Source organism: Echeneis naucrates, chromosome 19 (genome assembly GCF_900963305.1).
Source record: "Echeneis naucrates chromosome 19, fEcheNa1.1, whole genome shotgun sequence".
NCBI lineage: Eukaryota > Metazoa > Chordata > Actinopteri > Carangiformes > Echeneidae > Echeneis > Echeneis naucrates.
Window position 1 is genome coordinate 16,555,663 of NC_042529.1, and position 27,592 is coordinate 16,583,254.

Below are 27,592 nucleotides of genomic sequence, written 5' to 3' on the forward strand. Positions count from 1 at the left end.
TGCCTTCCAGGTTATATATTTTAAAAATTGCATGCAAGTTTTCAAATGAATCTTCTATCAGAGTTTTCTCCACTTTGGTCTGTGTATTCTTCCCCATCTAGCCTGGCCTGAGGGTGAGACTGATTCCAGTTGAGTTCAATATGCTTCAATCTGGTTTGGTACTCCAAAGAACACCAGTAGATAAGGTATCTTGTCTCTGCAGTTTGGCAGCAGTCTTTGAGATTTGGTATGGCAAGGGTTCCTTTTTCTTTTTAAATTTGAAGCGTTCTAAACTTAACTGATATCTCACCATTGTCACCAATAATTGCCATGAGTTTGGGAAATGTAGTGTTATGGATTTGAAGAAAGTGGACAGTGTCATCCGCAAATAGTCCTAGTATGTTCATCATATACTATATTGCTCTCCTTCAGTTCTTGGGTCTGTATAACTTTAAACTGCTTATGAAGTAGCCATGGATGATACTCTAACTGTTGGGTTTCAATTAACAGCCTGTATGCATCTAATTAATTGAATAATAAACCCCAAACTTTCAAATACTCTGTATAGGAAAGGCCAACAGATTGCATGAAGACTGACCAGGGGTGCAGTCAGATGTTTTTTTGTTTATTTGTTTTATGACCTTTTTTGAACCCTGTCTGGTCTTCATTTATTAAATTGGGCAGGAGATGTTCAGTTCTTCAGGAGATAACTGGAGATAAGGGGTAGTTAACTTATCATTTTGTAATTTCCCTGTAGAGGATAGGTCTAAACATGACAAGTATTGTTTAATGTTTTCTTCATCAACATACTTTGTGAGTATAAAGCTTCATAGTAATTTTCGAAAGTTTTATGAATTTTTTTGACTAATAGGTTGAGGGAGGACTCTCTAATTTTATGAATCCTCTTTGTCATTTATCATGCCCTGAGGCATTTTGCTAGAATTTTTGTTGCTTTCAAGCCTAATTCATAAACGGTTTGTTTTGTAAATCTCAATTTCTTTTCCAGTTCTTTGTTCAGAATCTTGTCAGTCTGTTTTTTTTTTGTTTGTTTTTTTAGTTTGTGATCTGGTTCATTACCCCCATCTTTGTCATTTTGTTGTTGCTCCTCTGGTTTTCTCAGCGTACTCTCTACTGTAATTCATTATACTGCCTTTCATGAAATTAGTTCATCTCTCTTTCATTACAGTCTCCTTGGTTAAGGAACTGGTGTTAAGAATACACCGTGTAGTTTTCTGTCTGCCATTCAGGGGAAAAATTAGAAAAGTTATATGTGGTCTGATGCGTTTGCTGTTCCTATCGACCATTCCCTCGTCCACAGTGTTCATTGAGAATGAATCTATTCTGGAATGAATCCACCATGATTATATACCTGCCCTCTTTATTTCCCTTCTCCTTAATTGGCTCAAAATTCAGATTCATTGATTCTTTTTTTTTTACAATAACTGAAAGAGGAGTTTAACTACCCAAACTGCTGTCACCTTACTCCTCCTTACTGAATTATTCAGGCCATTCTGTGTTCCTTCAGCTCCCTCCACTTCTCATGTGTGCTGTTGTGTATGTATGAATTCCCCAGTAGGTCTGTATCTTAGTGTGTAGGTTTGGGGACTGGATCCCTGAGAAGGTTGCAGTGTTTTTTGTCTCATTACCTTACCTGAAGGAACTGAGTGAAGTGAACTTGAACTCAATTTGATATGGATAAGAGATGGACATGTCAGATAATTTATTATTCGTCCAGTTGTACACTGTTGCACAACTGTGTACCTTGCTGTTTGACCCACACAATGCCAAAAGCTAAACTTATTTGAGTTTAGTTTTAATTATAAAATATAGAGGAGGGCCAGCACAGTTCTCATATGCATATAATTCCCTTATATTACCTGTGAATCTTAAGGAAATAAGTGAAGTGCATGTTTCTTATGCATTGATGTCATTCCTCAACACAGTATGATGTGATTACAGGACATGGATAACCTGATGTAAATTTATAGCTGCACAGATTATATAGCTTCAACACAACCATGATACCTAATCAGCACCTCTTTAAAGCTGTTTCAACACAAAATTAAACCTTTGTGAAAATTGAATTTTGCCCTGCCCTGTTAAATCAAGCTGGATTAGTTTCTGGGTGTACAATATATCACAGTGACAAAATTTGTTAATTTACTGCAAGTAATGTTAGTCTGCCTCAAACTATAGAGATGAATTGAGTACAATATAGGTAAAGATTCATTGTAATATTTGTAATTATGATTAAAGGTGTTCGTCTGTATGTCTGACCTGTGACCATTCTTGTTATTACAGAGTCATTACACACGAGCCCAAGCCAACAGCCCCCGCCCCATCATGACCTCATCAGGCCCCATCCCTAAAACTTCCCAGGTGGTCTCCCAGCACAGCCAATCACAGCAAAACCAGCAACCAGCCAGCCAATCACACCACTCACCTGGCTGCAGTGGCCGGGAGCAGAGAGAGCAGCGCAGTTCTCGCTCTTCCAGGAGGAAGGGATCAGACAGCAGCATCCCAGAGGAGGACAAAGACAAGAGGGAGGAGACCACAGGGAGAGGTACGGACAGTAACTACCAAATCTTTTTTGAGATTTAAAAAAAAAAGTAAATTTCTGCTCATTGTGATTGTTCTAAAAATAGATAAGCAAGCTGTGTTCTTGTAATATGGCACTTATAACATCACTCCAACAGGTCTACATGAAGAGATCATACTAAGTTTCAAATTGGATATGAAATGCTCTCTTGGGATTAACTCTAATTGTTCATCTTTGAGTGTTATGGCAGGTGACATGGTGCATGACATGATATGCTGCCAGCATAAACAAAGGCCAACACTGAGAACAAAATCAGAAGCTAAAACTTGAATTAGCAGACCTTTCAATTAGCTTGACCATTTTACCAAAATTATTTCCTGCAATAGGTAAAATTTTCTGTTAGTCAGTATAAATGATGCCACTTAAGCATTAAAAAGAAAAAAGATATTGGTACCTGATTTAAGTCAAGAACAAGGTGGAGAAGACTCACCAGTAACCAGTTTCTCTCAAATTTTCCAGACTCCAAAGTCAAAGTGAAGCAAGTGGTAAACAAACGTAGAAAAGGCGAGGAAGATGAGAAGAAGGCAGGCTTAAAGAGGCTGAAGACTGATGTGACTTCCGATCTGTCAGAGAGCAGTGACTCAGAAAACCCATCCAACAAGCGGATGGCCCACTCCTCATGCTCCTCGTCCTCCTCCTCATCATCATCGTCCTCCTCCTCGTCTTCTTCGTCCTCTTCAGAACCCAGCTCTGAAAATGAATTTAAGACTCGCAGCAGTGATATTAAATCAAATGACAGTCCAAAAGTGGAGGGAGACGAGAAGCAGCTAACGCAAGGAACCAAAATGAGCAATTCCTCATCTCTTGTTGATCGGATGTCGCCATGGGTGGAGCTTCAAACTGCAGAAGACTGCAAAAAGGGTGTGGTTAAGGAAATGGGCAAAATGATAATGAAGGAGGTGGAGGAATTGGTGGCAGTCACACAGATCACCCAGTCTCCACGACAACAGTCTCTAATGTCTGACACCATTCAATGCAGCAACATGGAGAGCAGCAAAAACACTGTGAAAGGTACAAACAGCTGATGCATAGACGCTGTCATATATATGAGCTTATGAATAAATTTGGCATTCTTACATTTTTACTTTTATTTTTTAGCATCTTCTCGATCCCAGACCCCATCATCATCCCACCTCCATAGCAGTAATGTGATTGACATTACAGATGAAGCCCAGGCCACGGTTCACCGTGAGAGCTCAGAGGCAGTTTCCGCACTGCTTGCCTCTCAGAAAGCCGAGTCCACAGCCCTCTCACCTTACCTCCTCAACCCCTCTCCAGTCTCTTCACCTCCCATTCCACCTTCTCCTTCACCATCAGAGCCTTCCATGCAGCAAGGCATTATGGGAGGTGGCATGACAGCAACCCGGAGCTCAAGCAGCAAGATAGAGTTTGCTCCCTCTGAGGTCATCAGGTGAGAATGGAAGTCTTCAATTCAAAGAAATATTATTCAACACTAGCTGGTCAACCTCAAACATTTCTTAAAGTGAGTGGCCCTCATTTATCAAACAAACACGATAAATGTTTGCCAAAACACGTGGATGTTGATCATAAATCCATTTCCATGCAAAGCTCTGCATTTCATCAATTTGGATATGAGTGGAGGGTGCACGCAAGCCTCACACTATTCAATGGAGTCCTCTGCTTGAGTAAGCAAGATTTTGCAGTATAGTAAAATGTGTCAGATAATTGGGTAAAACAATTTAGTTAAGATTGAGAGATTTCAAGACAGCTTTATTGTTATTATTATTATTATATTTAAATGGTATTATATTTAAACTATCTGAATTAATTATTATTTTACTGCACATTAACACAATCTTTTTTACAATTATTAATATTATATTAAAAGTTGGGCGCTCACGTCATGGTTCTGAATACATATACAGACAAACCATAGGTCAAAAGAGGAGTTTGCTGTTGATCGGTATTGGCTCTTCATTTTCAATCTCATCCGTTATTGAATTTGTGCATAACAGTTTGATTAATCACACTTAATAACAGAAAAATCATTAATCATGATTTTAAAAATGTTATCATTGCCAAGCACTATTTTTAGATTATAGTAGAATTTAATAATAAATACATCAAAGAAAACCACCTTGTTCTGTTGGTCGTCCAACGTCATTATTTCAATTTATGCTTCAGAAAAGCTTTTCTTCTGGTTCATCTTTCACAAGCTTTGATTGGCTATCATATGAACATTTGGTGAATCACACATGTTCGCTTGCTTTTAATATGAGGGTTGTTGTGTGCTTGTGTGCACCCTTTTTTTGTGTGTCTGAATGCTAACGGTGCAGTGGTGCACAGTTGTGCCATTACTGCAAGCATGATCTAATAAATAAAGTACATAAAACAAGCACAAAATAAGGAAACAGACAATAATGGGCCTTATAATGAAAACTATATTTATTTCCAGCTACTGTAGATAAGTTAAAGACAAGTGTATTTTATGTACCTTAATGTTATTTTGCACATTCTGTACTTTTTTTCAGGCCTGTCACATCAGCGGCTGACAACATTGTGCTTGGAGAAAAGGACAAAACTGCCCTTCCTCACCATCATCTTCATCACCACCAACAACAGCAGCATCATCAGCCGCACACACAACAACAGCAACAACACTACACTTCAATTCACCCTAGCATTAAAAGCCCATTTTTAACAGATGAGTCAAGAAAACATCCACAACAACAACTACCCCCCTATAAGAGCAGCACAGTCCTCCCACATGACTTGGCCAAATCCAAAATAACCCCCAGTCCAAACCCCAATCCACCTCAGCTCGACTCCCTGAAACAGAAATCTCAGCACCCCAACAACGTTCAGAGTTACCCCTACCCCAACACAAGCCCAACTGAACTTCTCAAAGCTAAGTCCCAGCCGAGCCTGCTGGAAGTCTCCAAACCTAAACCCAATACCTCCCCAGAGATCTCTAAGCATAAAATACCAAGGTACTCCGAAACTTCCCCACCTCCGACAGGCCATTTGTCTGCTAAAATAGAAACAGCAGAACCTGTGCGGTCTGGTTTCAAGGTGGTGTCAGCACGCTCTGAGTCAGTTGGAGCCAGTGCAAGCAGCAGCACCAAGAGCCCTTTGATCATTGATAAAAATGAAACCTTCACTGTTTACAGGGACCCAGCACTGGTCTGCTCTGACACAGAGAACTCTGCTGTTGCAACTGTGTCTTCGAATCATGTGGCAGCCTATCTTCATCCCCACCTGCACACCCTGCATTCCACATCTCCCCACTCACCCTGCCTCACCCCTGGATCCCACACACATGCCACTTCCCATCTCCTCGCTGCTCCTCATACCTCTGCCCTACCTCACCCGCACCTTTTACCCCCTGGGGTACTCCCAGCTATGCCCCATCCCACAGCATCTCTTCTCGGGGGACACCCTCGACTCGAGTCCCCTGGAGGGTTGGGCCACCTTGGTATACCTCACCCTGCAGCTGCACATCAGCAGCAGTTCCTACAGGTTTGACTCCAGATGCATTGCAGTCTGTACTTGTGTTGTAATTGTTATGTATAAACTGGGGTTTGAGTTTGGGAAGCAGAGAGGGAGAGTATGGCTTCCACTTCTGATTTATATGAGCTGAACATCATTTACACTGTCATATCTAAAAGCCAAGCTAAAGCTGTTTTTGTTTTCAGGGTCAGGGCCCCCCTCCACCACCTCTACTAACCCAGGCTCACAGTGGAGCAGCAGGGCTAGGCCTATACCCCATCCTCTGGCAGTACCCTAATGGAACACCAACTTCCTATCCCCCAGGACTTAACCTCCCCCCCCACAGCGGGCCAAAGTGGGCCCACCCTGAGAATCCTGTCACTGTAAATTCTGATTCACTCAGGAGGGTAGGTGTCTTCATGTTAGCATGCTTTTACTGCATTTTTGAGGAGTTGAACATATAATTGTATTTTTTGTTAACTATCCATTTGTCTTGGAACAAAAGAAATTGTAATGTTTAGAGAATATAAACCTAGCAAGCCTCTTAGATTCATTGACTCAAGTCAACTAGTCCAGACCAGAGTCCAAACTAAACAGAAACAAGTAGGATTTAGCTGTTATGCTGCAATTAAATGGAACAAACTGCCAGTAGAGATTGAATCTGCACCAAATGTTGACACTTTTAAACCCAGGTTAAAAACACCAAACCACCTGCACTGTATTTTTTCATAACTTATCCAGACTGAAGTATATTCTTTTATTCATTTTAATTTAGTTAGTTTATGTGATTTCATCTTATTTTTCTATATATGTTTATCTAAAGCACATTGATTGAATAGTCTTTGTGTATGAAATGCGCTATATAAATAAACTTGTGAAGGTGAACAGCAAGATATGTGATGAAGATTTTAAAAAGACATTTAGCCGGCATTGAGAAAATTTGCCTGAGTTTTATTATATGCCTTCATAAAAATTGGGATTGATGTGATAGCATTACACTAATGTACTAATGTGCCAACTTAGTAAAGGTTCACAGGAAGTGATGACGATGCAGACAAAGTCAGAATGCAGACCTAAATTCTGGCTTTCTGACCATCTATTTTTCCAAGCTATTACAAAAAGTCTTCGAGGTGCTTAGTCCGCGTACACCATCAGACATAAACTGGTGCCAAGTATTTCCCATTCACATTCATTAGTTTGATAATGTTTGTGTGTGTTGTATGTGCAGAACACAGCCAGTCCATGGTTGCACCAGGCTCCTGGTAGCACTGGTGATGGCTTGGGTTTGCTGAGCCACCTTCCTGTTCGGCCAGCAAGTGCTGATGCCCATCGGCCCCCCATCAAGATCAATACACATACAAGCCCTCCACTAACAAAGACCAGTGTGGATGTTCATAAAGAGTGAGTACAAAAATCAGCAATGTAAACATTTCTATTCTAAGATGATAAGATATGGCTTTAACTAAGTTAGTACAATCCAACACACTACCCCAAGTGTAAGCCAAACTGCGGGTATGTGAGAAAAAAAGATTTTAGTGACTATTGCACAACCCCAAGATAATGTTCAGCCCAGGTGGACTAGAAGCAAGCCAGTGTGCAGATAGCCTCGGAAACATTGTGTTAGTTGGACCATGAGTCATTCTTTCAGTCTGTAGTTAATCTAAGCACTGAAAAGTTGAGCTGAAGGAAACACCACAAGAGAAGGACAGGACACAGAATATTTGCTTTGGACAATTTGAACAGCCTGTCCTTCCTGTTGTAAGGCATGTTCTACTCAGATGGCAGCAGAGAGTTAAGTTATCCCTGACTAGCAGACAAGCCCAAATCAGTTAGATGAAGTGAGGTGGCACCAATCCAATCCAATAAGCAGTTCTGAGAGAACGTTCTGCATTTAGAATCCTGTGCTCTCCTTATGTAACCATCAGCCATTATTTGGACACCACTGAATACACAAACACAGAGTCACTGTGAAAACATCACATACAGGTAGTCTCTCTGACTAACCCAGTGAGGGAGTGTTCAAATAAAAGGCTGAACAGGCAGTCATATATTGTATTCTGATTTACAACAATCAATCACTCTTTCGTAGTTTTATTTATTCATTAATTGTAGTGGGATGCTAAAATGTACATTGACAAGGCAGAACTCGGCTTTATAGGATGTATCAAAATAATTTTCTGTTTGTTTTATACATTAATACAGTTGTTTGTGGAGCAGGAAAGAAAGGAATGTAAAGCAGCAATAAATAAGAACTATTCTGTTGATTTAGTTTGGAAGTGTGTGGTAAAGCCTCATTAAGCCTGATCACTTTCAAAATGTTGGACTTTTCTGTTTGCAGAGATGTGGATAAGAAAGGCTTTGTAGACCCCATAAAGACTTTGACTTTGGCCCAGCTAAAACAGGAGCAGACAGACAGGAGTCGCACACCCACAGGGAAGGATGTCCACTTACACCGCCTCTACCTAGACCCCCTCAGCAAGGCTCGCCTGGTAAATACACAGGTATTGTAGTTTTATATTATCATCAATCTCATTATTCTCCTTACCAGCAGCAGCTCTGTTATAATCATTAAACTTGATGTTACGCAGCATTTTAGGAAGCTTAACTACAAATACATTTACACAAAAGGTATGCGAACTTCACCCAATCACCAATATTAACATCATAATTTGTCTGCTCTCTCTTTTGAGAAATGTTTATTGTTGTTGTATGTATTGACAGTGATGACTCCCATTTGGTTGAAGGACATTCAACTTCAAACTTCATAACTTACTTTCTTCATAACTTGTTTTCCTTCCTTTCCTTTTTGTTGTTTTTTGTTTTGTTTTGTTGTTTTTTTTTCCCAAATTCAAAAATAGTTCCTAAACAGAGTTTGCATTTTCTTTCCCAGGATACAGTTCTGGCAGTTGATCGAGCCAATAAATACAAAGAGGAGAATCGTCAAATCCTAAAGGAGAGCATTGAAGTGGCTCCATTCACTGCGAAGATCCAGCGCTCCAGTGCCTCTGGGATGGACAGGGACCGAAGCAGAGATTCTGCTTATCCTGTCCGGATACCAGCTCTCACCTCTCCCAGCCCCAAGGCCAACCTCACCCACCCTCATGTCATCCAATCAGAAAAAAGCAATTACTTCACCACGCTTTCCAACAGTGTGGTGAATGAGCCTCCAAGACTATACTCCTCCAAGGAACTCAGCTCTTACTTTGAGAAAACATCTGCTGGAGCTCCAGGCATTGTAGCCAGTATTGGGGCAGCTGTGCCAAACCAGGTAGCTCTGTCCTTGGGCAGTCACAGTTCAAAAAACTCCCTCTCCAAGCCCCCTCCTCTTATAAAGCATCAACCAGAGGGAGGAGAGGGTTTAGCAGGAAAAATCACTGAGCAACTCAGCCAGCAGGTGACACTAGTCCAACAGCAACATCAGCACCACACCGGTATGGAGAGGATAGAACACCGCAGCCCTGCCATTTCTGCTCCTTCCTGCTCTACATCCTCCCCTTCCTCTATAGCCTCCAACCACCATCACCACCCCCAACAACAGCAGCAGCAACACCAGCTCAGGGCAATGCCATCTCTCCACCGAGCGCCTGTCTTCCACCCTCCCACACAACACGCGCTGGAACGAAAAGAAGCAGCAGAGCGAGAGAAAGAGAGGGAGAAGGAGAGGGAAAAAGAAAGGGAGCGAGCAGGTTATGGTGGACGTCTGTCTCCTCCAACCCTCACACCCATCCAGCCAGTTACCTTAGCGGCAGCTGGTAGTAAAACATCAGCAGAGCAGCAGAAACCTCCAACGCTGTTGCCTGAACTCAGGGATGTCAAAGGTCATGGAAATGCTGTCACCATCACTTCTGTGGCCTCTGCCATCAGTGGGGAGATTATAACCACATCAATAGATAGGTGGAGAGGTGGAGAGATCATTCAGGAAAGAGGAGGAGTGTACTCTGGAGAGAAAGGCGTGTCAAGAAGCAAGCCCCAAGCTGCAATGGCATCAGTCATTGTGCGTCCATCCACAGCCATCAAATATGATAGTCCTGTTGGTGCTTACAAATCTGGTGCTATCATCCATCAGGATCTCTCCCAGGGGAGGATTTACTCATCCAAACTTCACGAGGAAAGTCTGAGGTTAGGGGAGAGTCCTAAAGAGCCTTTAGCGGGAAGGGTTATCCAACTTAACTCAAATATGGATGAAATGTGCAGCCAGTACAAAAAGACGTCCATGTGTGGCTTGCAGGGAGCTGCTGGAGCATGTACCACTAGCTCAGTATGCAGGACTGCCGTGTCAGCTCCTTCAGCCTTTAGCGTACAGAATAAATGTGAGACCGCCTCTCATGAATTGGGTTTCTCAGTTTCTGCTCGGAGCGACATTACAGCTCATAAAACTGGCATTGGTTGCTGGGTGCTGGGTCACTCAGGACCAGGAGAGCACCCAGAGGGTTTTGGCACACTAACTACATCTCCAGGGGAGTCACTGCTTCCTCCTAGTCCAGCAGGGACTTCCCAGCCCAATCTAAGCCTCACCCCAACACCTATCTCCATTTCTGGCCCTAGTCCACCTTTCTCCTCATCCTTTGTCTATCTCAAAAAGCACAAAGCTGCTTTAGCTGCAGCTCAGTCAAGAAGCAATTTCTCCACAGCTCCTACATCTATCACAACTGGAAACGTGTTGCTTCCTGGGGATTCAGTTGACAAAACCCGCACTCAAAGCTCCCTGCCCCCGTCCTCCTGTTACCAAGTCTCAGTATCATCAGGTGACAGCAATAGCTGCAGCTCAGTAAGTGTGAGCACAATCCCAGGAAAGTCCAGTCCTCTGCCTAATGGCCAGTCCTCAGGTTCAGCCTCAACAAGTGGTGGGCAGCTCAGTAACTATCACAAGCTGAAGAAAGCCTGGTTAACCCGTCACTCAGAGGAGGACAGGAATACAACTGCTACAACAAGTTCCACCAGTACTAAGCTAGAGAAAGTGTCTAGCACCACCACCAGCATCAGTAACACAAATAATACTGCAGCCATGTCAGAAATGATTAAACCCTGCACAGTCAATCTCAGCGCATCCACCTCCAGTGAAGTGGAACTGAATAAGGACAGTGGAAGCAAAGGTGACAGACAGTCAGAGGATAAGATGGGGGGTGCAACAGGATGCACGGAGGAAAGGAAAACAATTCCTTCATCAAGGCGAGTGAACAAACGATCATATGAATCTGCTTCAGAGAGTGGAGGAGATGAATCAGACGCCAGTGAAAGCAAAATGGAGGGGCGGGCCAAACGTCAACCTAAACCAACATACAAGAAGAAACAGAATGACATGGCCAAGAAGAAAGGTGAAAATGAAAAGGAAGAAGATGATGTGAAGCCAAACAGCATCTTCAGATCAGCCCGAGAGAAGACCAAACTCAAACTCGCCAGCAGCAGTAAGTTTAATAAAAATATTTATCAAGAAAGATATACTGCAGCGCATTTCAGAAATTTGTGACTTAAAGGATGAAGTGGGTGCTATTCAGTACTTTGGTTGTTTTTGACAAATCTCTTGGGTAAAACTCAAGCCAACAATGTGCTGCTGTCTCTCAGTACATCCTGGCTTGTTGTCTGTGGCTTCTAACCTACTGACTCCTAAAGCAGCTATTTGTGCTTACTGTACTTTTTAGCAAAAAACTCAAACATAAGGATTGCCTTCGTTGGGTACTATTTTGAGTGGCAGATTGAATGAGACTACAGTGTCGCTCACTATCTTCTTTTTAATATATTTTTTTAAACAATGGAGCTGTGTGGCTGACAGGAATAAGGTATAATAATTTTATATAGTTGGCTCTGTACATTTACATACATGTACATCATCACCAGGCTTTAACAGCTGTGGTCAATGCTGTGGCTAATGTCAATTGTGGGAATATTTATTTAGATCGCCACCTCTCTCTCATCTATCCGATGACTAATGTTTGAGGCAATCAATTTATATTTATTGCTTGAGAAGCCAGGCAGATATCCAATAAAATTGTTACATTGTCCTTTGATTACTCTACCTTTCAGAAATTCTGATCAAAATTCACAGCTACTGTAATATCATTTTATTTTATAGTGACCTCCTACCTAAAGGCCACTGGAGTGTTTAGTGACACTTGGCATATTCAGTTTAACGTCATCAAATCATTGCAACAAAACAGCAAAAGCATTGTGATTGGAGGATAAAACCGTTAGAATGTCAGTTGAGAGTTCAGTTAACTGGTTAGCTACGTCAGAGAAGTTTGAGAAAGCCAAATTCAAAGCTTATTTAAACTTTTGTACCTGGAAATTAACAAGTAAAACTTTTTGAACTATTATACATATACAATTTGCTCCACCAATAGAAAGACACAACATGGAATTTCACTTGATAAGGCATTACTTCCATATCTTGGAGTATTTAACAGACTGTTTGATCACTGATAATAGAAGGTAGACACAGTTAATGAGTTAATGATATGCAATCTTCTTAGATGGAATTCCCCGCTCTGTCCTGAAGGACTGGAGGAAGGTCAAGAAGCTGAAGCAAACAGGGGAGTCTTTCCTGCAAGATGACTCATGTTCAGAAATTGGACCCAACCTCCAAAAGTGTCGTGAGTGCAGGGTGGTCCGCAGCAAAAAGGGAGAAGAGCAGGCACATTCCCCTGTCTTCTGTCGCTTCTACTATTTCAGACGGTAATGTTCTCACCTATTATACATTTGTTTTCCCTACCCTATGTTTCCCTGTTCCATTCCTTTGGTGGCATCCATGCATTGAACATAGTTTCTTGTTTAAGATCCCTCTATGATGCAATGGCACAAATACACTCACCGGCCACTTTATTAGGTACACCATGCTAGTAACGGGTTGGACCCCCTTTTGCCTTCAGAACTGCCTCAATTCTTCGTGGCATAGATTCAACAAGGTGCTGGAAGCATTCCTCAGAGAGTTTGGTCCATATTGACATGATGGCATCACACAGTTGCTGCAGTTGTCGGCTGCACATCCATGATGCAAATCTCCCGTTCCACCACATCCCAAAGATGCTCTATTGGATTGAGATCTGGTGACTGTGGAGGCCATTTGAGTACAGTGAACTCATTGTCATGTTCAAGAAACCAGTCTGAGATGATTCCAGCTTTATGACATGGCGCATTATCCTGCTGAAAGTAGCCATCAGAAGTTGGGTACATTGTGGTCATAAAGGGATGGACATGGTTAGCAACAATACTCAGGTAGGCTGTGGTGTTGCAACGATGCTCAATTGGTACCAAGGGGCCCAAAGAGTGCCAAGAAAATATTCCCCACACCATTACACCACCACCACCAGCCTGAACCATTGATACAAGGCAGGATGGATCCATGCTTTCATGTTGTTGACGCCAAATTCTGACCCGACCATCCGAATGTCGCAGCAGAAATCGAGACTCATCAGACCAGGCAACGTTTTTCCAATCTTCTCTTGTCCAATTTCCATGAGTTTGTGCAAATTGTAGCCTCAATTTCCTGTTCTTAGCTGAAAGGAGTGGCACCCGGTGTGGTCTTCTGCTGCTGTAGCCCATCTGCCTCAAAGTTCGACGTACTGTGCGTTCAGAGATGCTCTTCTGCCTACCTTGGTTGTAACGGGTGGTTATTTGAGTCACTGTTGCCTTTCTATCAGCTCGAACCAGTCTGGCCATTCTCCTCTGACCTCTGGCATCAACAAGGCATTTCCGCCCACAGAACTGCCGCTCACTGGATATTTTTTCTTTTTCGGACCATTCTCTGTAAACCCTAGAGATGGTTGTGTGTGAAAATCCCAGTAGATCAGCAGTTTCTGAAATACTCAGACCAGCCCTTCTGGCACCAACAACCATGCCACGTTCAAAGTCACTCAAATCACCTTTCTTCCCCATACTGATGCTCAGTTTGAACTGCAGGAGATTGTCTTGACCATATCTACATGCCTAAATGCACTGAGTTGCCGCCATGTGATTGGCTGATTAGAAATTAAGTGTTAACAAGCAGTTGGACAGGTGTACCTAATAAAGTGGCCGGTGAGTGTATATCTTCACTTAACTTTTCTATAAAGGGAGTAAGCTCTCTGACGGCACCAAGGGCAGAGGTGGTTTCAAAGAAAATAGGCTCATTGGAGAAAAAAAAGAAATACCAACAACTATTGTGATACTATCTCCCACAGTGTTTATCAAAGCTTTTCTAATTAAGCATCAGTGTGAGGTCATTCCAAGTCCAACTGCAAATTAGACAGCATGCAGCTGGGCGTGTTGTGTGTAAAAGAGGTTTTCAGTTTTCTCCATCATGTTGTATAGGTCTTAAAATGTATTTCATGTTTCCACAGTGAATGCTCCAATTTTGTCATGCTGCACGAATATTAACAGGAACTAGAAAAAGAGATCACAGTTCTCCTGTTAGCTTCTCCTCATTGGCTGCCAGTAAAATTACAAATATAATTTTAAATCCTTCTAACATACAAGGCTCTTAATGACCAAACACCATCATATTTCAGAGACCTCATAGTTCCTTGTTGTCCCATTAGGTCACTTCGCTCTCTGGTTGTAGGTTTACTTGTGGTTCCTAAAGTCTCCAAGAGTAAATCGGAAAGCAGCTCTTTCAGCTTTCAGGCTCCTCTTCTATGGAACCAACTCTTAGTATCTGTCAAATTGCAACTGAGTACCTCTCTCTCTCCCCCTCCCTCCCACTATCCCTTCCTCTCTCCCTCTCTCTTGGTGGCTCTCTCTCTCCCCCATGCAAGTACATTATATTACAGGTCTGCTGCTGCAAGAGTTATGTTTAGCTATCATTCCACACTACTTGTCCCTTCCCATGGTAACTTCTTCTCCCCAAATGCTAATATTTACAACTTCAGATTTAGAACTACCAGGTTGCAATCTCTGTATGTTTTGTTTGTATTTCCCTTATTCTGTTCTTGTTCACTCTGCATTCCTCTACTGTGCCCCCCCCCTCTTCTCCTTTACACACTGTGTCTCTCTCCCACCCACCCACCCACAACCATCTCTCCCACCCACCCACCCACCCACAACCATCTCTCCCACCCACCCACAACCATCTCTCCCTCGCTCAATCCAACCAACTGAGGCAGACGGCTGCCCTCCATGAGCCAGGTTTCTGCCTCTTAAAGGAAGTTTTCCCTTGCCACTGTCATCAAGTGCTTGCTCTTGTAGGGATAAGTTGGGCCTCCTTTAAAAACTCTAGCCCTCTAGTCTAGCCCGGCTCTATGTTTAAGGTGCCTTGATGTATATAAATAAACTTGATTTGTTTGATTCATTACTAGCAGCACAGTGACATAGTGGTTAGTGCTATTGCCCCACAATAAGAAGATCGTGGGTTCGGTTCCCGACCTGGGTCCTTTCTGTGCGGAGTTTGCATGTTCTCCTTGCGTCTGCATGGGTTTCCTGCGGGTACTCCAGTTTCCTCCCACCATCCAATGACATGCATGTTTCGGTTAACTGGTGACTCTAATTGTCCGTAGGTGTGAATGTGAGCGTCAGTGGTTGTTTGTTTCTGTTTGTCTTTGTGTGCTGGCCCTGTGATGGACTGGTGACCTGTCCAGAGTGTATCCTGCCCCTCGCCCAGAACATTGGCTGGGATTGGCTCCAGCACCCTTGCGACCCAGAAACAGAAAAGTGGTGGAAGATGGATGGATGATTCATTACGATTATAAGCAGGTGCTAATGACCGGTTTCCTACAATCCAGGCTTTCCTATAGTAAGAATGGAGTCATTCGGATGGATGGTTTCTCTACTCCAGACCAGTTTGATGATGAAGCCCTGGCACTTTGGGCCCCTGGGGCAATGGAGAGCCAGCTGGACCAAACTACAGCCAAATACATCCTCAGTTTCATAGGAGACAAATTCTGTCAGATGGTTGTGACTGAAAATACTGCAGCAACCTGGGTCAAGAAGGAGGGTAAGTTGCTTTAGTAATGGAAGACATTTAACAAGCTTAACCCTTCTTGTTCTTTTAAATTAAACCTGCTCTGTGTGTTTCAGTTAAACTGGCATGGAAGCGAGCAGTAAGGGGAGTGAGGGAGATGTGTGATGCCTGTGAGGCAACACTCTTTAATATCCATTGGGTCTGTCAGAAATGTGGCTTTGTTGTCTGCCTTGACTGTTACAAGGCCAAGGAGAGGAGGAGCTCCAAAGGTCAGTATTCTTTTTGGTGGGTCACTTATGCATCTAGAAGAGCTGACTTAAGAAATTCTTGTACACACTCATATCCAAAGCAAACTGACTGGTACCACTCTGGCATGCATTAAACCCCACATTAAAGATCTCAGTCTCAGAGGTCTCTCATATATTTGCACCAATAAACTTTCCCTTTCTCTTTCTCTCTTTCTCTTTGTTTGATTAGATAAAGAACTCTACAGCTGGCTGAAGTGTGTGAAAGGCCAACCACACGATCACAAACACCTGATGCCAACGCAGATCATACCTGGCACGGGTATGCAACAAATTGCTGCCACTTTATCTTCCACATCTGCATTTTAGTCATCTTTGTTTTATCTGCTCATGCATACACTAAACTACTGTGTAGCTGATATAGAGAGTAATAGTTATATTGGGGAATTTAAGTACTGAATAACAAATGATTTTTTTTTTCTGTTTTGGTTAATGAGCTCAGCCTAGTCAACGTTTTTTCAGTAATGCAATAACAGTCCATCAATTATGTTCAATTTTATTTGAAAGTGTTTTTTTTGTTTTGGTTTTTTTTTTTTCCTCCCCTGAAACGTTAACCCTCTGGTGCATCTTACTGCTGTTTCAGTGTTGACTGATTTGGTGACCTCCATGCATGCACTGAGAGACAGACACAACATCAAATCTCACTGTGCCTGTACCAACAAGCAAAACGTGCTCTCCAAACTATCAGTCACCAATGGAGTCTCACAGGTACTGCAATCCAGTAAATTAATTACCCAACTACCTAATATCTTCTACATGGCGCTAGGACTGCTAATAATTGTCCCTTTACTGAATACAGATCTTAATTTTACCACTTAAATGTTTTTTCACTTTAAGAAGTGTGAATCTTCTATTTTCTTTTTCGTTTATAAAGAGTTATAAAGTTATAAAGTGTTGAAAGCTTTATAAGGAATTCCACCTCTCTGTGGCAGGTTCTGCAGAATGTCCTGAATCACAGTAACAAAATGTCTCTAGTGAAAGCTGACCAAGGGTCTCAGCAGAACTGTGATCCAGGAGGAATCAAGGCAGAGACTAACGGAGGAGGAGTTGGAGGAAGCAGCCCAGGCAGTGATGGCAGGAGTGATCCTGTCACACCACCAGAGTCTCAGTCACCTCTGCACTTTTTGGCCGACCTAGCAGAACAGAAATCCAGGGAAGAAAAGAAAGGTGAGGGGAAGATTAGGGAATCACTGTGTTTCATTTTCCATTCTTATTTCTTTTCCAAAAAGTTTTTCAGACTGTGTCATCCATTCCCCATTGACCCCATTCTTCTCTCTCACAGAGAACAAAGAGTCAGTGTTGCTGACTAAGTCACTGAAAGAAGACAAGGAGGGAGAAAGCTTGGAAGTTCTTCAGCAGTGTAAAACCACCTCAGTGGTAGCTAACAATACAGAGCAGGGCTCAACACTAAGAGATCTGCTCACCACCACAGCAGGGAAACTAAAGCTGGGCTCTACTGATGCTGGAATTGCCTTTGCTCCTGTCTACTCTACTGCTTCACAGGTACACAGATGCATTTATGATGTAAGCAAGACTTGGACATGGATTTGCTTGGAAATGCCGATTAGTCTTTGTTCCATTTGTCTGACCACCCATGGTAGCATGTTAAAAAATATCTGTATATGTTATATATAATATGTTTAAAATAGATTGATATAATGTTTATAATGATATAATGTTGTTTAATCTAGTCCTTAATATATGTTTAAGAGTCAAGCTTATATTTTACAAACTTGAGAAAGATCTGAATTTAGAATATTTCTTCTCCTTTTTTCTTGAAAGACTGGAAAAGGTGGACGGACCATGCCCAATATCCTTGATGATATCATCGCATCAGTAGTTGAGAACAAAATCCCTGCCAGCCGCCAGAGCATCACTACCAAGCTGTCAATCAAGCAAGAGTCTGTTTCCACAGGTGGTACCAACATCAATGATATCAACACTGTTACTGAGGATACCAAGACAGACAGGAAAAAGTCAGTGCCTGTCACCACAGCTGTCCAGGAGGGATCCACCAGTCAATACCCAGACATTCCCCATTGCTGGTTAAACAACAGAAGGCTACTGTGGCTCAAAGATCACTGTAACCAGAACAACTGGAAGTTATTCAGAGACTGCTGGAAACAGGGACAAGTACATATCCATCTTACCAACACTAACAGCAGTAATAATCACAACATAGCTGTGCTAATTGTTGTTAGTGCATTTATCACTGATAATGACTGCCATATGTGTTTGTGCAGCCTGTTTTGGTGTCAGGGATCCACAAGCGACTTAATGTCAGTCTATGGAAGGCTGACTCCTTCAATCAGGAGTTTGCAGACCACCAAGGAGACCTCCTCAATTGTAAAGACCAGGTGGTATCCAACTCTGGGATCAAGGAGTTCTGGGATGGATTTGAGGACATCACCAGTGAGTCTTTTTTTTTTTTTTTTGAATAATTGGATAGCTGCCATTGAAACAGCAGTGCCATTGTTGAACTATCTTTGATCTGTGTGACTCAAGTCTTCATATCTGTTCAGAGCGACCCAAGTCCAAGGATGGAGAACCTATGGTCTACAGACTAAAGGACTGGCCATCTGGAGAGGAGTTCATGGCCCTCATGCCTTCAAGGTGAAGATACATACTTCATTATTATCACATGTTCAATCTGCTGGACCAACTCTTTGTTCTTCAATCCCCATAAAAACCAAGCAAAAGCCAATGTATTTCACCAGCAAACAGCAAAAGAATGTAAACAACATGAGATCATTTGTTAGTTTGATCTAAATGAGAGTTTCTTTCTGCAGATATGATGACTTGATGAAAAACTTGCCCCTGCCAGAATACTCTGATCCAGAGGGCAACCTAAATCTGGCCTCCCATCTGCCATCTTTCTTCGTCAGGCCAGATCTGGGGCCAAGACTTTGCTGTGCCTATGGTGAGATGGAAACTAATCACAGCAGTGATTTATAGTTATCTGCCACATAATTTCATTGGATTGCTTGTTCTGAAACCACTTAGAGGAAATAATATATTTGTGAGCCTATTTGAATTTGTATAGTTTCCATTTATGTAGACAGATTCCCTGTCTGTCCTCTTATAGGTGTGGCTGCCTCTCAGGACCAGGACTTTGGAACTGCCAACCTTCATGTGGAAGTGTCAGATGTTGTGTCTGTGCTGGTCTATGTTGGTGTAGCCAAAGGCAATGGAGTCCTGTCCAAAACTGGTAAGACTGAATTCTGGCAAATAATAAACCTAAAAAATGGTACAACTCATGGAACTGCTGTTATGAATGGAATTAGTGGTGCATGCTAAAACCTGAGTATGCAAGGGACAGGCACGCACAGGGAGAACATACAGAGAAAACCCCAGGCCTAGGGTTCATTCCCAGACCCTGCTGTGAGACAACAGTGCTAACCACCACCTTCATGTTATAAAATGAAAAATTCAGCCTTGAAAATAATTGTGTGTGTGTCTGTTTTTGGAAGGCGTGTTGAAGCGCCTGGAGGAGGAGGACCTAGATGAGGGAGTCCGGAGGAGGCTCAAAGACTCCAGTGAGACACCGGGCGCACTGTGGCACATCTACCTCAACAGGGACTTGGACAAAGTCCGAGAGTTCCTGCACAAGGTCAGCACCTCCAATAAATATATTGACCAACGATTACAGCTTTTGAAAAATATAGTGAATTTACCTATATGTAGTGATGAAACATTCCCCCACCCCTCACCCGCCAATCAGCTCTGTAGGGAGCAGGGATTGGAGATGTCGCAGGACCAGGACCCAATCAGAGAGCAGGGCTGGTATTTGAGCAGGAAGCAGCGTCAGCGGCTGCTGGATGACCATGGAGTTCAAGGCTGGACTGTAGTTCAGTTCCTGGGAGACTCTGTCCTTATACCAGCAGGAGCCATGCACCAGGTAATGTGTTGTACACAGACACACAAGTCAGCTCGGATAGTGAAAATGTTTCCTCTGCCACACAATTTAATGTGCACTGGCTGGCTGCTTTTATATCGCAACAACATGAGGAAGTGAAATAACTCTGGTGATATCAAAAGTGACTTTGTGTTACTATCACATCCTGTTTTTTGTGCCAGATTTGTACCAGATCCTCGTGATGTATATTTTTTTCCTGCACATATTGATGTTTATCATGACCCCATATTAGCATTCTAACTTTGCATTAATAAACCTTTTGGACATTTGTGAAAACGATGCAGAAGATGCAAAAGATTTCAGAAGATTCAGAAAGAAGCAGTGTTTCCACTGGGGGCGTCTGAAAATGATAAATGAACACATTTTTGGCTTTGATCATTGACACATAGGACATAGGAAAGGATCGTATGATAACGCCACACTGAGAAAATCATTTTATATTTTATAGAATGTATACTGAATTAACCTTTCCAACTACAAATTAGTTTATGTAAATGAACATGTCATTGTACCACCCTTTAAGTTTTCATTATATTCTCTAGAATGTTAAATTAAGCTAGATTGCTGTGGATGATCGGTTGTGATCTGATCCTTTCACAGATTCAGAAAATAACAGCATCAAATCAAACTTCTCACAACATCCCCACACCCTTCTCCTTTCTGTCCGTCAGGTCCAGAACCTCCACAGCTGTGTGCAGGTGATAAATGACTTTGTGTCCCCAGAGCATGTGGCAAACTCCTTTCACCTGACCCAGGAACTCCGGCCCAGTAAAGAAGAGGTCAACTATGAGGATAAACTACAGGTGATAGACCTGATCTCAGTCTTCCCGTCAACATTTCATTATCTTTTCTGCCTTATTTGACCAGTTGAGATCTTTATGAGAGTCATATTAAAATTTGTATTAATTTAGCTGTGCATTAGTCAGAACTGGCCAAGTACTTTTGCAATCAAAGTTAGTGATATCACATTTGCGTTCTATTTCATCCCTGCTGACCGCCAGAGGCGGTGCTTTAAGCACTGAATATGCAAGCGCAAGCGCAGTCCGAGTATGTATACCGACAATATCACCTGTGACCTCTGGGTGACCCGGAGGAGACCATATCTCCCGTGTCACCTTTTCTTCTCGCGCGCAGTTTGCTTTGGAAGCACTGAGCCGCATTCGGCCCGCTTCACTACAGCTAACTTATTCCGTCGCTAGTAGTTCCGCGACCGTTGTCGGTCGGAGCAGCGACCATTCGCCCTCCAGGAGCTGCGACGGCCATATCTCTCTTTTTTTCAATTAGTCGTATTGAACTCGCGTGGACACCGCAACACTCTCTCGCCGGTAAGGCAGTACCCTCACCTCCCTCCCGGGACAAGGTGAGTATATTCTTAGTTCTTTTATATTTATATCTTTTATATTCTTTGCTACTTTGTTTTGTTTATTAACTTCCTCGTTTATTACTTTGTTTTGTTTATTAACTTCCTGTCGGTGACGATGGCGTTCGCGCATCCTTCTCCCGGCATATAAATTACTTGCTCGAGCTGACGTCTTTCGCTCGCTTACCTAGTTGGTGGGTTGCGTGTGCCCAACGTGGATTCTCCGCTAGCGGTAGCTTATAACTTAATCCGCAGATGAGTGTGGTGTCAACCTCTGTTGGTACAGGCTGCGTGCGCGCTGCCTCCCCCCAGCACGCGGTTGCTTTTTGTTAATTGTAGCGTCAGCGCTCCAATTAGTTAAGTTGATTAGTTAATTAAACTTGAGAACCCTGATTGGGTAAGGGCCACAGTGGTGGCTACCTTTGTTTTGTAACAGCTTCTGCTGCTGATTAATTTCTCTGTTGGGGCTCCTGCTGGTATAGGAAGCGTACACGCTCCCTCCCTTCAGCATACAGTTCTCACACTTGGCCTGCCCATAGTGTCTGCGCTCAGGTTGCCCAAGTGGTCGCTGATCTCTACTGAGCCCATTGCCTGGTACAGGCGGCGTATGCGCCCCCTCCTCCCCGCAGTCTTGGAGCTACCACAATGGAGGACTCCCATCCCTGCACATCTTGTGAGGCCCCTCTACAACCAGAGGATGGCCACGACCTCTGCCCCACATGCCTGGGCCCCAAGCACCTGCGGGATGCACTGTCCGACAATCCCTGCATGAACTGCAGCTACTTACCTCGAGCTGTGAGGGCTGCAAGACTGGCAGAGGTGGAATATCCAGAAGATGGGCGTGACCTCCCCCCATCGGGCCAGCCACCTCCGGACTCTCTGAGACGCTCCAAGCGTCGAGCAATGGCGGCAGCAGCCGCACCCCCCAGGAAGAAGACAAAGTCTGATCATAGCAGGCTTTCGTCTAAGGTAGAGCAGCTGTCTGCTGAGCTGGCCCAGATGAGGTCCATGCTCGCGGCCCGCCAGCCTGATGCTTCTTTGGAAGCTGAGGTAGCACTCTCTCCTCCAATGCCAATGCTGATACCTGAGGAGGATACGCTCTCCCTAGCGGCTTCAGCTACTTGCTTTCACAATTATGGGGAGGAGCCAGGGGAGGGGGGTTCCCAAGCATCTGAACAGGGTTCCCACTCGTCAGCTCAGAGTTCAGTGGCCGGAATGGAGCGCGCATGGCCCTACAATGGCTAAACATGGATGTACCACAGCAGGCAGAAGCAGCACCAGCAAGTGCCTTCTTCAAACGCAGGCCGGCCCCCACTGCCTTTGCTATTCCCCACTCAGAGGACTACCTGAAGGAGTTGCAGGCCTGTTGGAGGAACACTAAAACCTGCTCCCGCCTCTCTGCAGATGGGCGGACCCTGGCAGCCATGCACGATGCAGCGAGAGTTGGCCTGGATTGCATGCCAGCCGTTGAGCCCACCATTGCCTCACTCATGTGTCCCCGGATGAAGCTCTGCGAAGGGATGCTAGGTGCCCTCGACCCCAGTGTCGGATCACAGACGATCTCCTCACAAGGGCCTACGATGCTGGAGCACGGGGAACTCAATGTCACATCTCATGTTGGCCCTCTCAGCGTCTGCCCCCCCCCCGGGGGGGCAGACGCTGAGGCCTTGGGGCCGGCGGGTGGATATTTTTCTCATCAGCAGCTCCAACAGTGGGCTGCTCGTGCTTCAGACCCATAGTGGTAGTTATCACCTTGACCCACGGGTACAAACTTCAATTCCGCCGCCGGCCCCCCACATCTGGCCGGGTCAGAATGACCTCCATCAGCGACCCGGCAAAGGCTCTCGCACTGGACCAGGAGTTATCTGCTCTCCTGGCCAAAGGCGCCATCGAGGCTGTGGCTCCTTTGTCACACCCCAGAGGGTTTTACTCAACCTATTTCCTTGTGACAAAAAAGACTGGGGGCTTTCGCCCGATCTTAGACCTCAGAGGGTTAAACAGATTCATGAAAGTCATACCCTTCCACATGCTGACCATAGCAGAGGTACTGCAAACTGTAGCACACGGCGAATGGTTCACATCTGTCGACCTACTCGGACTGCGCATGCGCGAAGGGGAATATTCAGTGCTTAAAGCACCCCCTCTGGCGGTCATTTGGGATTCATAGAACCATAGTTACATTTGTAACTTTCGTTATATGTGCTCTGCTCAGTCACGGCACAGCATACAGTTGCATACATACAATCTGCCAAAATTTCCCAAAAATGATAACACTCCTGCCTAAACACGTCACTGTATCAATATTGTGTTACAGGATATCTACAGGATATGTACATGACATATAATTGATGGGTGTGGGTGAAATCTAGAGGGCTCCAGGTCGCAAAGATGCACTTGGGCCAGTTAATCACTGCTTGCATTTTAATTAGTTTTTTGTTTCTTTGTTTTTTCCTTAAAGTAACACAAAAAAGAAGAGCAAAAACACAAACTTGATCTTGTGCCACACCAAACTCCAAAAAAGAACTGGGCAAAATTATTGGCACTCAAATTAATATTTGGTGGCACATTCTTCAGAATGGATAAATTAAATAAATGGTTTCATATAACCAGGAATTGGATTCTCACAACGCTATCTGAATTTGGACCAGTGCTTCACCTGCCTTTGTGGCGCCAACAGAGCTGATGTGGTCAATGGAAATTGATGCATCAACAAAGTTTCTTAAATTCAACTTTCAAATCAAATTAATAAAGTTGCTGAAGCTTCAAAAAAATCTTGGACGATATTAGTTGAACTGAAAGTATAGAAAAAACTTTACACAGTACGTACAGGACAGAAGATGATGACCTTCAAATCCTGTCGAAGTTCACCTGAGCACTTGATTGTGCTCTTAGAAATTTCATATAATGAGCATAAATATTAATTCTCTCGTACATATCTGCTCGTCCTGTACATATTTATGACAACATTTTTGGTTTAGTATATTTATTTATGTTTTCTACAATTTTTTTTTTTTTTTTTTTTTTTTTTTCTCTTCCTCATCTTACTTTCCTAGTTATTCCTTACTGTTACATGCAAATTTTGGCACTGAGGTATGAATAAAGGATTATCTTATCATTTTTAGTTTAGAGACAAATTATTGTTGAAACGTTTTCCTCTTTTCTTCCTTAGGTGAAGAACATCCTGTACCACTGTGTGAAGGAGGTGGTAACCTCCCTCAAGAGGAGCAGTTCTGAGGAGTACAATGAGGAGGAAAACTCATGACAGCTCTTCACCTACACCCTCCAGAGATGGCAATGACTCCCATTACCACATGCCCTCACCACAACCTCTACTTACGTGGAGAGCTGCATAACATAGGTGGTTGGCATCAGAGCTGGTCATGTGACTTGAGAATGACACATCCAGGTGACCAGAGAGCTGCTCAGCCACCTTCATCCTCCCCCCAAACCTTTAGTGCCAAAAGGAGACAAACACAAGACCAGAGGTTTGCTGAACAGAAAGGGATAAACCCTTGACTGGTGCCTCAGTGCTTCATTCAGAACAGAGGGAGCCTTATTGAAGCCACTACAGACCTCCACTGAAACAGGACTGAGCTCTTCTGTCTAATTGATGGTGCCTCCTGCAAAGCTCCAGTTTCCATGAAGATTCAGACTGTCCTATGATCAGCAGTGATGACAGAGACATTGATACACTGAACCCCCAGCTGCCCTCTCACTGTAATCTGTTGTGGATTACAAAGGCCAGGAGCTTTAATCCCTGTCTGTAGCAGCAACCCACATAATGTCTTGAACAAAAGATTTCCCTGATCACAACAGCATCACCAGCAGCAAGCCACATAGAAGCAAAACTGTCATCTCCGATGCTTCAAAAATCAAGAAAAAAAAAGGATTTCAGTCTGAAAAATGCAAATAAATCTCAGATGTTTCAGTCAGCAGTCTGCTGCTCCCACATTTTTTTCCTTCTGTAATTTGCCTGTTCTTGTCCTTTTTTTCTATATCGATCTGTCTGTTGCTGTTTTGTTCTTAATTTTCATATGAAGCTTGTTTTATTTCCTCTGTGAAGATGTATTTATTTAATAGCTCTGTCATAATGCAGTGTTATTGATACATAAAAGCATTCATGTAAATGTGACTTGTACAGTTTTTTTTTTTTTTTCTTTGCTATGTCGTTTTCAGTTGTGACACGGCACTACTGTGATGGAGGACACACACATACAGACACACAAACAGACATACAAGCACATGCACGCATGTGCACACGCACACATACACCAGCTAATGCCTGTAACTTTGGGAAATGTTTATGCTCTACAGTCCTCATGCCATAAAAGCAATTTTTGAAAATGAACTGCCAAAATATTGTAAAGACTGTAAAGTTGTATTATGTAAAGAAAACAAAATTACACACAGCATTTTATGAAAAAGTATTCTCTGTAAAATGGAGACATTTACAAAAAATGTAATTTATTTAACAAAATAATTGTCCTGTTTTTTGTTTTGTTAAGATTTACTATGGTGAAACTTTGAAGTTAAAAGACAAAATAACTTAACTGTAATGTGTACATATATACTTTCACTGAGGTATTTTTTTAAAACATGGCTTGCTTCAATTTCAAATTTTAAAGTGCAAGTGTGACATGCTTTGTACATTGAATTTCAAAGGGTTTTACATTTTCCATTAAAATGGATTTATCAAAATTTTGCCGTTGTGTTTTTGATGCTAAGGTTCAGGTGGAATTCACTCTCAAGAGCATCATAAATCACTTGGTCTTAATATAGGTTTACAAGGCCTGTCTTATAATTTTTCTGTAAAATGTCAGCAAATTACACAAATCTAGTTACAATTCACTTAACTTGGAAAAATACTGATTTCAATAATTTCAATTAAGTCTTAGTACTTTTATTGTTCTCAAATTAGGTAGAAACACACACACATTCCACAGAGCCAAAAAAAATTAAAAATTAGGAAATATTTCAGTGTATGGCTGTCATGTGATTGACTATCAATATATTTCAAGGAAGAGAAACGCATGGGGTCCCAGCAGCCTCATGAAGACAAACTCATTTTTTGGAAACATTGTACAGGCACTAGTATGTAATGCAGACGCAGTTTCACCTGATGAATCAAACTTGACAGCTGAAGCCTCACGTCATATTGATTTGAATATGTTTTTTGTTTCTTTGTTTTTTTACATTATCCTAAAACACATGTTCCTTGAGGTCAAGCTGACCCCAGGGATATCTACCTCCAGAAAATGAATTAAATGACATTATTGACCATGTTTTTGGATCAGCCTCTTTGTTCATTTATTGAACACAAAAATCCTCCCTTGATAATGAAAATTAGTAGCACCACCATCAGGCCAAACTTTCAAATTAGAAAGAATGCATTTTGAGAAATCTTTATCTGGATCTTTTCAAATTTACTGACTACATTAATCACCACAAAAGGAGGAAACCTACTGCCACCCCATGACCTTTCGTTATTTATTTCTCTTGCTTGTTTGCTTGTTTGGCGACAAGGTCAGAGTGAAATTTTCCCAAGTAAAACAAACAGCTTTCCAAACTTTTAGAAGAACTTTTGTAAGGTTAGAGCATGAGAATATTGGTCAGAACATGAAAGATTTTTTAATGTGTGGAGCAAAACCCAGCCAACGTCCCAGGTGAGGGCACTGTCCAGGGTACACTCTGTATAGGCCTTCAGTCTACCACAAGGGCAAAACAACCACTCACACTCATAGGACCTATGGGCAATAGACTCACCTCTGTACCCAGAGGATAGAGTACACAAGGATAGATTATTCAAACTTCATACAGACAGGCTCTCATGCCCAGGATTCAAACCCACAACAGTGAGACAACAGTCTAATCGTTATGCCGCTGCACTTCCCTGCAGACATATTTATTGCATTAAGCTTTCAATTATTTTTGGTGGGACAAACCTGGCACCTGCCACATTACCTGACTAGATGGCTCATGAAACAAAACCAAGCATTCATCAAAGGTCCCCATTAGAAGTTTCAAAGTTCTCATGGAAATTAGGCTTCCCCTGCCCCCTTGTGATGTATCAGCTCAAAAGTATCTAGTCTGCAGCTGCATGTTTGGGATGTGAGGT

The 27,592-nt window shown here is 42.8% G+C and overlaps 1 protein-coding gene across 4 annotated transcripts in view; it reads left to right on the forward strand.

The window, feature by feature from the left end:
• Positions 1 to 26,169, forward strand: part of jmjd1cb (jumonji domain containing 1Cb) — a 118,412-nt gene extending 92,243 nt beyond the window's left edge. For 2 of the 4 annotated variants that reach the window (XM_029528302.1, XM_029528305.1), the window contains 25 exons: positions 102 to 185; positions 2,281 to 2,542; positions 3,038 to 3,589; positions 3,677 to 3,989; positions 5,071 to 6,058; positions 6,235 to 6,435; positions 7,257 to 7,429; positions 8,367 to 8,529; positions 8,919 to 11,433; positions 12,496 to 12,697; positions 15,718 to 15,929; positions 16,013 to 16,165; positions 16,374 to 16,463; positions 16,785 to 16,909; positions 17,134 to 17,368; positions 17,484 to 17,704; positions 17,984 to 18,334; positions 18,445 to 18,613; positions 18,724 to 18,814; positions 18,991 to 19,121; positions 19,287 to 19,409; positions 19,672 to 19,811; positions 19,923 to 20,099; positions 20,789 to 20,920; positions 24,647 to 26,169. In XM_029528302.1, coding sequence (XP_029384162.1) covers positions 102 to 185; positions 2,281 to 2,542; positions 3,038 to 3,589; positions 3,677 to 3,989; positions 5,071 to 6,058; positions 6,235 to 6,435; positions 7,257 to 7,429; positions 8,367 to 8,529; positions 8,919 to 11,433; positions 12,496 to 12,697; positions 15,718 to 15,929; positions 16,013 to 16,165; positions 16,374 to 16,463; positions 16,785 to 16,909; positions 17,134 to 17,368; positions 17,484 to 17,704; positions 17,984 to 18,334; positions 18,445 to 18,613; positions 18,724 to 18,814; positions 18,991 to 19,121; positions 19,287 to 19,409; positions 19,672 to 19,811; positions 19,923 to 20,099; positions 20,789 to 20,920; positions 24,647 to 24,739 — 7,896 coding nt within the window. In that variant the 3' untranslated portion in view covers positions 24,740 to 26,169. The remainder of the gene's footprint in view (positions 1 to 101; positions 186 to 2,280; positions 2,543 to 3,037; positions 3,590 to 3,676; positions 3,990 to 5,070; positions 6,059 to 6,234; positions 6,436 to 7,256; positions 7,430 to 8,366; positions 8,530 to 8,918; positions 11,434 to 12,495; positions 12,698 to 15,717; positions 15,930 to 16,012; positions 16,166 to 16,373; positions 16,464 to 16,784; positions 16,910 to 17,133; positions 17,369 to 17,483; positions 17,705 to 17,983; positions 18,335 to 18,444; positions 18,614 to 18,723; positions 18,815 to 18,990; positions 19,122 to 19,286; positions 19,410 to 19,671; positions 19,812 to 19,922; positions 20,100 to 20,788; positions 20,921 to 24,646) is intronic. The other 2 variants (XM_029528303.1, XM_029528304.1) reach the window with 1 other exon arrangement.
• Positions 26,170 to 27,592: the final 1,423 nt, after the last annotated feature.